This window comes from Biomphalaria glabrata, chromosome 9 (assembly GCF_947242115.1).
Source record: "Biomphalaria glabrata chromosome 9, xgBioGlab47.1, whole genome shotgun sequence".
NCBI classification, from domain to species: domain Eukaryota; kingdom Metazoa; phylum Mollusca; class Gastropoda; family Planorbidae; genus Biomphalaria; species Biomphalaria glabrata.
The window spans coordinates 11979418-11992738 of record NC_074719.1 but is presented as its reverse complement, the minus strand read 5'-3'; the positions used below and the strand labels follow the sequence as shown (position 1 = coordinate 11992738).

General features: G+C 32.9%; 2 protein-coding genes and 1 long non-coding RNA gene across 6 annotated transcripts; 1 reads left to right on the top strand and 2 right to left on the bottom strand.

The window, feature by feature from the left end:
• Positions 1-214: 214 nt before the first annotated feature.
• Positions 215-3164, bottom strand: LOC106051122 (uncharacterized). Its single transcript, XM_013206251.2, has one exon. The coding sequence runs from the start codon at positions 3086-3088 to the stop codon at positions 1745-1747; it is 1344 nt and encodes a 447-aa protein (XP_013061705.2). The 5' UTR covers positions 3089-3164; the 3' UTR covers positions 215-1744.
• LOC129928124 (uncharacterized) lies at positions 215-3267 on the bottom strand. Its single transcript, XR_008779738.1, has 2 exons — positions 3158-3267; positions 215-838 (listed from the first exon to the last, which is right to left on the bottom strand). It is a non-coding gene; the product is annotated as an uncharacterized LOC129928124 (long non-coding RNA).
• Positions 3268-5161: 1894 nt separating this feature from the next.
• LOC129928296 (uncharacterized) lies at positions 5162-13272 on the top strand. Of its 4 annotated transcripts, none has more exons than XM_056042079.1 (2): positions 5162-5336; positions 9837-13272. In XM_056042079.1, exon 2 carries the CDS (start codon positions 9945-9947, stop codon positions 10836-10838), a length of 894 nt encoding a protein of 297 aa, XP_055898054.1. In that variant the 5' UTR covers positions 5162-5336; positions 9837-9944; the 3' UTR covers positions 10839-13272. The 4 variants fall into 4 exon arrangements, with proteins under 4 accessions (XP_055898054.1, XP_055898052.1, XP_055898055.1 ...); XM_056042077.1 differs by having other exon boundaries at positions 5163-5327; XM_056042080.1 differs by having other exon boundaries at positions 5172-5241.
• The last annotated feature ends 49 nt before the right edge of the window (positions 13273-13321 follow it).

The following is a 13321-nucleotide window of genomic DNA, read 5'->3' as shown; positions in this document are numbered from 1 at the left end:
CATGTTGTTGAAATTCTTATCCTCTGGGTGGGATAGCAGCAGTCTTTAAAAAAACATTATTTATAGCTTTATTGTGTTTTTTTTTTAAGTTAAAAACACATAATGTTTATGGAATTTTTCTAAACAATACATATATAGGGGATTGTCCTTTTAAAGGCAAAGCTTAAACTAATATTTTTTTTTATTTGGTAAATTAAAAAAAAAATATATAAACAATTTTTTATTGTTTAATATTTAGATCGAAGTGGACATTTATAATAATGATAATATTGTTAAGGTTTTATATATAATCACAAGCAAATCCAGAACCAGTAAATGCAAACATATTTTATCCTGCAAAATAAATAGTGACCATTTGATTTAAATGTTTATATACAAAAAAAATAATACATAGTTATTTTCAAGAAATTTTAGTCTTTGTGATAGAAATCTAAATAAAGATTCATGTTACATCACACACAAAAATAATCACATTGCCATTTTATTTTTTTCTCAAACATTATGTACAGTTTTTTTTTGTTGTTGTTGTGTAATGTAGCATTATTAGATAAAAAAAAGATGCTTCTAAAAAAAAAAAACTTAGGCCCCCCCAGCAGTTTTGTCTGCATCAGATGTGGTAAAAATTGCAGGTTGCAAATGGTTGGTTTGTGTAGTCCAATAAAACACTGAACTCATCCTTAATCTTCAGAATCATTGCTAATTATTAGATGGGAAAGAGTATTTCTGATTTTTTCATTTGAACATTTAACACTATTAAATACATTTTGGATGTATATGGTATGATGAATAAACACACATGGTAACTTAATTTTCTTTGAGAGGTACTGGTAGCTCTAATCTGTAACAAAAAAAAAAGGTTCTGAGGTCTTCCTTAGCTTTAAAAAATCTGATGTACATTGTAATTAATGCTGGAAAAAATTTTTCTTTTATTTCCTGTATTACTGGTTCTATTGAGATCATATCTATCAAGGGCAATACTTACTCATTTAATGAATTCACAGATTTTCACCTGACAAAGTTGGTAACCGGTATAGGTTTATATGTGATTAATATCCCCCCCCCCCCTTTTTTTTTTAAATTTAATTTTGGGGAACATATTGAAATAAAAAGTATTTCTACTCCTTGTATGCTTTGGTAGCTTTAGAGAATTTGTAGTAGAAGCTATAATTTTTATTTTAATGATAGAATCAAATTGGTACGGTACTGTTATTAAAGCCAAATATTTAAAGCTGTTTTTCATTAACCTTAAGGCATTAAAGGTTTTAAGTGCATACTATACCATATCTATATTAACTTGACTGGCTCAGATTACAGTATGCCTATATAGGCCTTGAATAAGTGTCAGTACATCTAATTTAAAATTAATTTTTAAGCTGTTATACATACACACAACTGTCACACACAAGTTATAATTCATAGTGAAAAACAATGAGCTAGATGTCTAGAAGATGGATGTATCAGTATTGGTCCAGCATGAAATACAATGACACTTTTATGACAAGTAACAACAATGATCTTTGAAGGAACGCCTGTTACTTATAAGGTATATGTAAACAAAATGATATGCATCAAAATTTTATTAGGTTTCAACAAAAAAATGTACCAATAAATACTATGTATTAGTGATAGAACAATTAGTAACACAAATTTTTAAGGCAATGCGAATTATAAACAAATAATATGGCAATGAAACTAACAAAAAAAAAGCAGTAACTAATAAATACATTTACTGTTGCCCAAATAGTCACACATAAATATTCATGACCTTCGTTATTTTGGTACGGCACAAAGGACAGACTCTTCTTCCAGTAATTTGAGACCTTACAATTTGATCAGCACACACTACACACATGCACAAATGTTTGCAAGGCAGAACTAGAACAGACTTGATTTCATCCTGACAAACTACACATTTTCTTTTGTCTCTCTCTCTCTCCATCTCTCTATCAAAGTCTTCAGGACAGTTCATTGCCTTAGGCATATGAGAGGGAGTTGATGATCTGTTTCTCAGTGAGTAACGCTCATCAACCTTAGGAAGCTGAACTTCTATTTCGTGATCACTGGATTCTGTTGAAAATGTCTGTGAATTAATGGAAGCATCACTGTCTGACTCTTCGGTAACGATGGTGTATTCATCTGAATCACTGTCAGACACACCTGAGCTGCGAGTAAAACTATCTACAGAATCATCATCGTCACTGCTGCTATCCCCTTCACTAACGTTAGTCTGATTTATTTCATGAGCCCATGCAACATCTTCAGCATCAGAGCCATACATGTCTTCAAAATCACTTTCAAATCCTCTGTCAATATTCCAGTTCAATGTGGTTTCTCTAATTCTAAAGGATCTGCCTCTGAATCTTTGAGGGAATAGGGTAATGCCTCGACTATTCATATAGCGGAAAAAGTTTGACAATGTCAGATATAATAAGCATAATAAAACAATGCCAAGATAAGTTTCTTTGGTAGTGGCATTTAAAATATGTACACATGTGTTTGTTACATTTCTCCAAGAATTTTCAACAAAAGCATCAATGCACTGCATACAATAGACAGGAAAATATGCCACTGAAGAAAACACAAAACCAAGTCCTTGCCAAACACCAGTTACAAAGCTGACACACAGGCTCCCCAAAGATGTAATGCAGAAGAAAATTGAAGTGATGGTGCTGAAGATAAATGCAAATACAGTTTGCAGTGATGTTGTTATGGAGCCAACAGCAACAGAGAGGCAATGCTTTAACATTAAATAACAGCAAGTAATATAATGAAAGCATGTGTGGCATAGTTGGATGAGGCAAGTAATACCTAAATGAGCAGCATTCAATCCCAGTTGCATAGATGTAATTAGCATTATAACTAGTGTTTTAATAATGGAGTAAATGTCCATGAAGATCTCCAATAGCTTGGAAAGGAATGGCTTTATATAGCTGTAAGCTGAGACTAGTAATGCTATGACAGTGGAAACAGCATTTACAATTGCTGCAACTATTTCATAATTGAGGTCAACGGTGTATATTGCAGCTGCTACAATAGTCTCAACACATTTAGCTATGAATGCAGCACTTGTTATTAATGCATCAATCATGGTATTTTGAAAATATTGGAAAACAGTCTCAAATGCACAATGAAAATATGAGGATGTTCATCATATTACCAGGTACTTCATAGAGCATCTAGATGATTTCATCAGGTATCATTACAATGTCTCTTATGGTGATCTTCCTATTTTTTGCACCATGTTCATTTAAGCATGAAGGTCTTATTATCTGTTAGATAGATAAACATCATGATCATAAGGCAAGATTGATCTAGATCTACATCCCAACAGCCTTGAAGCTTGAACAGCAGCTTAACAGTTCTACTAGACCTCTTTATTTAATAGATCTATTAATCTATTTCTATTATCTATACTTTTAATTTCACTTTTACTGTCTGTACATGCAAGTCGTGTTCATTATGGTTTAGATCATCATCTTGTATTAATCAGATTTAGATCTATATTAGTCGTTTACATGATTCTGTTCTACTTGAAATGAAATTCTACTCTTTAAGACTGTTCAGAGAAAGAAGTTCTGTCTTCAGACTTCAACTTTTCACAGACACTCACTTTGAACTGAAAGTAAAAAGTCTCGAATCTGAATCTCACAAATCTTTTTCAATTCTATTAAAAAGAGGCCCCACTGACAAAACTTCGCCCAATAAACTATTTTTACGTATGTCTATGTTGATGGGTTGTTGTTTTTGTTTTAAGGGTTAAATCTACCTGTCTAGTATTGTGGATCTATTCTAGTTTGTTAATATAAATATTATGCCTATGGCTATACCTATGTTTACGCCATCTTAGAACTTGGATCTACTTCCCGTCAAATCTGCTAACTTTAGCGCATAAGAGGACTTCGCATCACTTTTAGAAAAAAACAACATATGGTTAGGTGTTGCCAGATTAACCCTTTTCTAGCCTTCTATTGATCTACGTGACACAATAAGTCGAGATAGTTTGTAGATGAACACTTTGTCCAAGTTTGATTGGCCTTTAAAGGTCCTATCCATTTTCAAGTACATTCTCGAGGGACAAAAGGCCAAAATTAAGCACCATCTTAATCTCAATTTCCCCACAGAGAATAGCGTGAGGCAGGTACATAGTCTACGTGGGCCTATTGCTCCTACTCTGTTCGTGTTCTTCTTTGGTGTAATGCGGAGTCACATCATATGACGTAATCATCTTCTCTTTTGAAGGAGCGTTTGTAATTTTTTTTGTTAAAGATAGTATAACAGATCTAGCAGTAAGTAGTAATCTTCTATTCCTCAGATTCCTCTATGCTCTATAGTCTATACAGTCTATTAAACCATAGGTGAAGACGGTGAATACCTAAACTAATTGCCGCCTAATATTAACTTTTATTTTTAAATATTGTTATAACCCTGCCATGCACATCGCCATCCAAGATAGTGCAGAAGGTGCGCACTATTAGTGACCAGACTAGGAAGGATGTTGACATTAGAGAAGAAGAGAACGATTTCCGCCCAGGTCTAGAGCCTGGATGAAGATGCTGTGTTCAAGGCAGATGTCCTATGAGACCTATGTGTTTGTCATGTCTCCATGTAAATAAACATCTATATCTCGTTGAGTTGCCTCCTTTAAGTAATTATAATATTATAAATAAAATAATTAAATTAATTAATAATTAATTAATTAGATTGTTAAAATATTATTAAAATAAATTAAATATTATATTCTGTGGCATTTTACGTCTCGAAAGACGATCTTTTCCCTTTGCAACTTCTTGTTGGGCATATGTGATCACCAGGCGCTGTTGCATTATCACCCTTCTTTCTGCTTCTGTAGTGTATGGCATCTGCAATCCGAGACCCTTCCTTTATGCTCTCTCCCTCTCTCCATGTAGATCTATCCAGTGCAACTTTTTCCCAGCTGCTAGTGGTCGTGCGGCATGCGCGCTGGACTGTCGTTCGGACTTGTCGATAGTCCCGGGTTCATACCCTGCCTACTGCCATCCCCCGTCGTCCTGCGGGAGGTTTGGACTAGGAAGTAAATTATCTTCAACTCTGAACTTACCCTGAAGGAACATCCGAAACATGTCAAACATTTTAAAAACATTTTGTAGATCTGAATCCATAATCCAAATACTTTAAATAAAAGTCTCAGAGTTGACAACAAAAACAAAAAAAAAATTGGTGTTATGGATTAGTCAATGAAATGATTGAAGTGGAGTATTACGAGTAAAAATCTAGAATCTATTATAGGCATAGGTCTAGATCTAGATGACTCGTGTGTACGATCTAAATTATACTATAGATCAAATAGAGTAGGCACTGTAATTACTATAGTATTTACTGTAGTCTTGTACTTGTAGACAATGTAGACCTGTAGTTTTACTGACTTAGTCTTAGGACTTAGAAAACCGTCATTCTGCCAAATTCTGGTATAGTCATATAATAATAATCATATAGTGTATATAGGCATAGGTATAGACATAGTTTGATAGTAGAGGGTCTACCAACCGTATGTTATGACAGTTATGTACCAGGTAACCGTAATCGTAATGGTATAGTCTAGATTATATATTAGATATTAACTTAAGTCTAGTTAATAGGGTAATTTCCGCTTTTAGCTAGATCTAGAATGATTAGTTAGTTACTGTTAGTGTTAGTAGTCTATACTATAAAATATAGTTCGGACTATACTACTAACTAGACTGATAACTAGACAGTAGACATAGAGTAGAGTGATAGAGTAATATAAAAAATCTAATAATATAATAGTTACATAATAGTACTATAAAATACTAACTACTTCAACTTGTCTACTACTTCAAAATACTTACTAGTAGTGACGACTAGTCTATTATTATTATTATTATTATTAAGTCTATAGTCTATATTATATTTAATATATATACTCTAATAATATACAGTAGTCAGACTCAGTATCTATCTGACTATAGACTATAGATTCTATAGTCTATAACTTAAGTATAAGTATAAAGATAATAAATTAAAATAAATATAATTATAGATAGAGGATATATTATATATGATTAAATATGATATAATATAGATTCTAGATCTAGTCAATCTAGATCCATAATTCTAAATATATCTATTTCTATCAAGCAAGAATCTAGTGACTTCTAGTCTTCATATAATTACATACTACATGTATATTTAGTATATCATAATCATACTATATCTAGAATAATCTAGATTATCTAGATCGAGAATCTAATCATCTAATCTAAATATTCTAATAATATCGATAGTATACTATACTTAAGTTAGTATATAGACTAATTCTGTTTCTAGTAAAAACAGTGTGTTTCTCAAACTTTTACTTTTGACACTCCCCTTTTCCCCCCCAAAAAAATCCCCCCTCCCCCTAGCCAGCTTATTGTGTCTTAGAGAGCGCTGTAAACTTCCATTATGGGGTTAGGGAGCGTTTGAAGAATGTAAAAATAAAAAAAGAAAAGAATTATAATTATAACACAATTTTCAAGTACTTCTTTCATATACATTTAAAAAATTTATAATTATATGTTTAGAATTCAAATTTACATATTATGAATGTTTATAAAAGCATGTCTGTTTAGTCTTTATTGGAAAAAAGTTTTTGGTAGATAATTTGTGTTTTGTAGACTACAAAAAATATTTATCAAGATAATGTTGGAGGACTAGCAGGTTCCCCCCTCTAGTCAGCAAGGGCTTTAAGAACCCTCAAGTAGATCTGGGGCAGCGCTCCAGCACCAAAAGTTTTCTTGCATTCTGAGCTTCAGAAATTCAATCTCTTGGTGTCTACAATGTATTCAAGTTTTCTCCTAGTAAGATGAGTGCTTGTCAGAAAAGGTTACATTTTTAAAGGGGTGGGTTGAGCCGATTGCATGTCGAATTAAGCCTAATAAAGAAGGTGGCAGCAATGACCAATAATATTAATTGACAGACATTAGCTCACATACTTTGGTAATGGGCAGGATCATGGGCGTAGCCAGGATTTTTTTTCAGGGGGGGTTTAGGGGGAATTCCCCCCGACCCCCACCCCACGCGAATTTTTTTTTTATATGTATGTATGTGTGTGTACATAATCTTTATTACATTCTGATCTTTCATTCTTTCGTTTATTGTGCCCTAGAATAGGTTCTTCCAGGAGTTAGTGGGAAAATTTTTGACTCTCCGCCATTGCTAGCAAAGGGCCTGGGGGAGCGCTAGGAGCTCCCCCATCGCGGGGCGAAGCCCCGCTGCCAAGCACTATTTCTGGTATTAAAAGCCAACAAAATGCATATTTTGAGGTATCTACAGTGCATTTTCCTGCTATTAGAAAGTTTTATTGCAAAACTTAATGTGCTATTCTTACTGACTTAGACCCTCCCGCGCCGTTCGGCGCATTTGCCGTCAAGCTTTCTCCACAAAAATCTGTCACTGGTAATGTCTGAAGCCTCTTCCCACCTGCTCTTAGGACCTCCATGAATGTGTGGAGCCAAGTTGTACTAGGATGTCATCACAACTCTTCTTATGCGTAATTCATTTTGTCGGAGAACATGTCCCGCAAACCTCATGCGACGCTCTGTCACAATCTTACCAAGGGGTCAACTCCAAGTTCGTCATAGGATGTCATTGATTTAGATCCGATCTCTATAACTGACTCCTAAAATCTTTCTTAGCCATCTTTGTTGAGCCACATTTAGTGTTTTTTAATTTCGGCAGATGACTATTCACTGCAGTTTATTAATGGAGCCCCGCCACTAGTAGAAATGTCTAACCTCTCTTGGATACGCTCTTGGAATTAGGTGACTGTAGTTTGTTTTAGATTTTATATCGAAAAGAGATGTTTTATCGTAAAAATCATCTGTTGGGGTTTTAAACTAAAAATCTCTGGAGTTATTGTATTTTTTTAAAATTCAAAACCCCATTTAGCTACGGTCATAGATTTTGGTAACTGTAGTTTGCTTTAGAATTTTAGAATAATATTGAGGATAGAGGTTTTCCACCTCAAAACGTTCTGTAAGGGGATTTTAAACTCAAAACCATCTGGAGGGGGTTTTAAACTTTAAAAAAAAAAAGCCATCTATTGGAGAGGGGTTTAAACTCAAAACCCCTAATTGGCTTGGATACGCTCAAATAATTTTAGTGTGTAATTTGCTTTTTTTTTATATTGAAGAGGTATTTTTTAGCATCAAACCCCTCTGAAGGGGGTTTAAACTCAAAACCTCTTTTGGGAAGGCTCATAGCATTTTGAGTGCGTAGTTTGCTTTTTTTTAAAAAATGATGGTTTAAACTCAAAACCCCTTTAGGCTACGCTCATAGATTTTAGAGTGTGTAATTGGCTTTTTTTTATATTGAAAATTTATTTTTTAGCTTCAAACTCCGCTGGAGAGGAGTTTAAACTCAAAACCCCTTTGACTACACTCATAAAATTGTGAGCGTATAATTTTTGTTTGTTTGTAATATTGAAGAGGTATTTTTTACCTTCTAACCCAGCTGAAAGGGGGTTTAAACTCAAAACTGAGTCAAAACCCATTTAGCTACGCTCATAACATTTTGAGTGCATAATTTGCTTTTGTTTTTCATATTGAAGAGGTATTTTTAGCTTTAAACCCCACTGAATGGGGGTTTGGACTCAAAACTGTGTCAAAACCCATTTAGCTACGCTCGTAACATTTTGAGTGCGTAATTTGCCTTTTCATATCGAAGAGGGGGTTTATCGTAATTTTCGTAGGGGGTTTTAAAATCAAAATCTTCCTTAACTGTGCTCTTGGAATTTGGGAATTGTTTGCATTTTTTTTTGGTCTTGTTTTATAGAAGAGGGGGATTTAACTGCAAAAACCCCTGGTAGGGGGTTTTAAACTCAAGAACCCCTGGTAGGAGGTTTTAAACTCAAAACCCCCTGGAAGGGGTTTTAAACTCAAAACCCCTAGATAAGGGGTTTTAAACTCAAAACCCCCTGGTAGGGGGTTTTAATCTCAAAAACCATTGGCTGTGCTAGGGCAAGCGATGGTATAGTATTAAAATCTCACCTAAAATAAACAAAATCAAAGGAAAAAATCAGTCACTTAATTCCAACCCCCCCTGGCTACGCCCATGGGCAGGATCTTAGTTTTGATTTGTTAAGCAAAAAGGCTCTGCAACATTAAGATGTACAACAGTCAATAGAATGAAAGGTCCAAAATATCTACATACATTTTAAAAGGTTCTACTTATAAAATGAAACAAAGTCTCTTACTTAAAATATATGTTAATATTTGAAACATAGGTAAATGTTATGTTACTAAACTTTATATTTATAACTACAATCAAATTACAAAAATTTTTTTGTCCTTTGAAAAATAAATTGAATGGCCTTGAGCCATCCCATCTGGATATCATTTAAATGCTCCCCCACCACCCAGTTATCACAGGCACAGTGTGATAAATGCTGGTCTAAAGGAAATGGTTCGTTCTCCAATTTCTATTGTTCAAGGAAATATTTGTTTTAATTTACACAATGATCTTGGTCCTGTGACATAATTTTAAAATAATTTACAAAACAAGAACATAAGAGTCTATATGTAAATTATATCTAGTGCAGGGCCAGCCTTAGGCACAGGCAAACTAGGCAGCCGCCTAGGTTATCTGATTGATGGTGGTCACAGTTTATTGACTATAAATCTGTAATAAATTTAAAGTACTATTTGTAGACATCTTATAATATAATTATAATTTAAAAAGGTTGTATGTGATTTAATAATCTATTTATAGTGATAATGATTACCTCCCCTGTAAGTCAGTGGCAGAGGTATAACATCTTAATCTCATGATCTTTAAAAAAAAAATATTTTTTTTTTCAGATCTATTTGGAGAATCATTTTGCAAGGCATGAGAGAGATACACTAATTATCTTTGAAAATGCACACTCATAACCAGAATGGTGTTGGATAAAAAGGTCTGCATAAAAAATGCTTCTTAACTTTTATGAGAGCTATTTCTATGTGACTCTGAATTCATCTACTTCAAATTTGTTTGTTACCATATTGTCTGACTGCTTGCAACTTATTCAAGCAGTCATCAACATCATCAAAATTATGATTTATTTTACATTTCAAGTTGTGCTGTCTATTTTCAATGCTCTAGCTTTCGGCTTTGGAAAAATATTTCTCAACACCCTTTACTGGGCTGCATGGATTGCATTTCATTTTACTTGTGGCATTTTAGGCTTAGAAGATAAGTCCACCAGTGCATTTAGCTGGCTTTTACTGATGTTTATTCTGGCTGTGTACTGTGAAAGAAACAATCAAGAATTATTTAGTAAAATATTCCGCATAGTGGTTGTGTACCATCACAGACTCTTTAACAGGGTAACTAATCGGATCATCATGAGAAATACTCTGAATATTAGTCAGGATTTGCTTGACAATCAAAGAAATGAGCACAGGGAAATTGAACCAATAAATAGACTTTTAGAAGCTGAAAATCAAGTGAATGAGAATGAAGAAAATAGTTTGGTTGAGGCAGATAGGCATAGAATAGACAATGACAATAGAAGAAATATTGAGCGGGAAAATGGCGTTGATGATCAGCGTGCTAATTTAGAAAACCACCAAAATGTTCAACGAGAAATACATAATACAAGAATCAGCCTCGATAACCGTAGAAACAGCAATCAGGAACAGCAGAGATATTTCCTTCGACAGAGAGGTAGGGATCAGCAACTTCACAATGAGAGTCTCGCCATCTCTCAGCATGGTGTTAGTGCTGTGGTTTTGCCTGCACTCGCTGCCTATAACATGCTGCCTCTAAACAGAAATGACTTCATTCTCTCCAGAAGCAACACAGCCAGGCTAAATATTTAACTATTTATCATTATTATATTTGTTGGTCAGAGTGGTTAAGTACTTAGTTGCTGAGACTAATGTTTCATATTGCCAAAGCCAAGCGTCTGAAATTAAAATCCACAATGAAGGCTGGGATTATTATAATAAAGGAATTTAGAACGTCCCACGTCTATGTGTCAGCACAGCTCTAAACGGTCTGCTTCCAGTTAGTTATTCCCTGAAGTCCAAAAGCCAGCTAGTCATTGTTCTGGTCACATACCTATTAGAAATAAGTAACGTTACATCATAGATCACTAGTTCTTAAGGGAGTATTTAATTTACCATTACCAGAACTTGGTTTAAAAGATAATGCTTGTCTTTTTTTAGTCTTATTTATTATTTATTAAGCTGTCACCATTTATTTAAATACAATTTTTACTGAACAAACTTTGTATTTGAGAAATTTTATGAACATAAAGGACCATTTGCATTTAACTTTTTTTTAATACTAAAGCTAATTTTGTTTCAGTATACCTTTATACTGAATAGGCTGTAAAATTAAGAATTTAAATGAACATATCGGATCGTTGGCATCTAACATTGGTGTTCATAGTAAAGACTTTCCTAACTATTATTTGCTAATGTAAATTTGTGTTCCTTTAAGCGTGCCATGTTGCTTAGATTTAGAGATTGCATTCATGTTTGTTTGGTTGTATATTAATTCTTATTTGTTTTATGGTTTAAAAAATTGAAAGTCTTTCATTTACTAACACAGGATTGGTACCACTCTTTTAACCTTGAAACTTTGTTCAAGAATCATTGTAATAAGTTGAAATGAAACAAACAAAAAATGTACATGTGTTTTGTTTCAAAGGTTCTACTTATTTTGTTATTAAAAATTATTTTTATTTCACAAATTACCCAAATCAAATATTATTTAGACATTGCTGCTCTGTGTAAGTTTATTTTTCTTTTAATGTAATTAATTGATAAAATTATCAATATATTCTGATCTAGATTTTCATGCTTTATTTTTACTTTCTGTTCAAATTCTATTTCTATGCTCATTGTCTACTTGGAGCCAAAGAAACTTTTTTTGTGTGTCTTTCCAGATATTTGGGACATTAATACTTTTAATAAGTAGAAAAGTTCACAAAATAATATTTATTACAATGAAAGATTTTTACATCCTACCATGAACCTTAAAAACAATAAGGAATCTGGAGGAACAATTGTAAACTCATCTATTTTAAATGAGAATGTTAAGTACATGCAACTCAACCAGTAATTGTACTTGTTTAGCTTTTTTTGGTGGGTAAAGAATACCAAACTTGCTTTCACTTTCAACACCAAAAAATATAAGATCATTACCTTCTTCAAGACCATTGCTTTTTTTAATTTTTTTTTTTATTTAGGGCTTAAAAAATTAGAACTGATATTTTATTTTTGAAGCAATATATTTGCAATTTATATTCACTTCAGTTGTGACACTCACATGCTAAAGAAAAAAAAATGATATTAAAAAAAAGTAGACAATATGTGTCAAAAGAACTTTTAAAAGGTATAAATAACTTTGAAATTTATTGTTACTTGTTACTGTAATGATACTGAGGATGGTTGTCTGAAATACACTTTAATCTTCCTGAATTTAAACTTTGCTAGCTGTCATCCCTTGTTATTTATGATGTTTCGCTACAGATAAATTTACAAAATAAATTAAACTATGCAAATAAGTTAAATGAAATGATATTGAATTGAATCACCATTAATGATAAAATTTGTCACTGCAAATATTCTAATTTGTCCCAAAAAACACTTTCAATTCCATAATGAGAATAAACCAACAGTAACTAGCAGTTTAAAATGAGAAACTTGTTTACATCGATTTGTGTTTTCACTTTGAAATCTTTTCTTTTTTCCACTTCAGATTTTTTATAGCCAATAATATATCTAGATTCTACATATCCACATATTTTATTAATATTATATATATACTTATCATTAGCCCTTTTAGATATTGTTAGATAATGTTCTTGTAGACTAAATGTTCCTATTGGCTATAGGCCATCTAAAATGTTAGTATTTGAAGAAATAGAGCAGGATGCACAGATATTGCTGTGTATAAAAGCTCTACTGCGGAGCTATTATGCCTCCAACAGCTCTTGCATAGTGGTGTAAAAACTATTATCCCTTCAGAGAGAACACATTTGTAATAGATGAAGACATTTTTTCTCATTTCTTAGAGACTTAAATAGACTTTTTAAGTGGTTGTCATCCTAATCAATCATTACTGGTATGAATACACATACAACTAGGATTAAAATTTTCCTTTTTAAGGAGATATTTTTATTTCATGCATTATTTATTAGAGCCATGTAATTTACTAAATATACTAAATATTTACTAAATAAACTAAGTATTAGTTTATGGAGTTGTCATCATGATTTCACGAGAAATACTGCAACTCCCCATATAGCCAGTCCATCCCTGCCATTCCACTAGAGGTTTTGGCTAAGACTTAA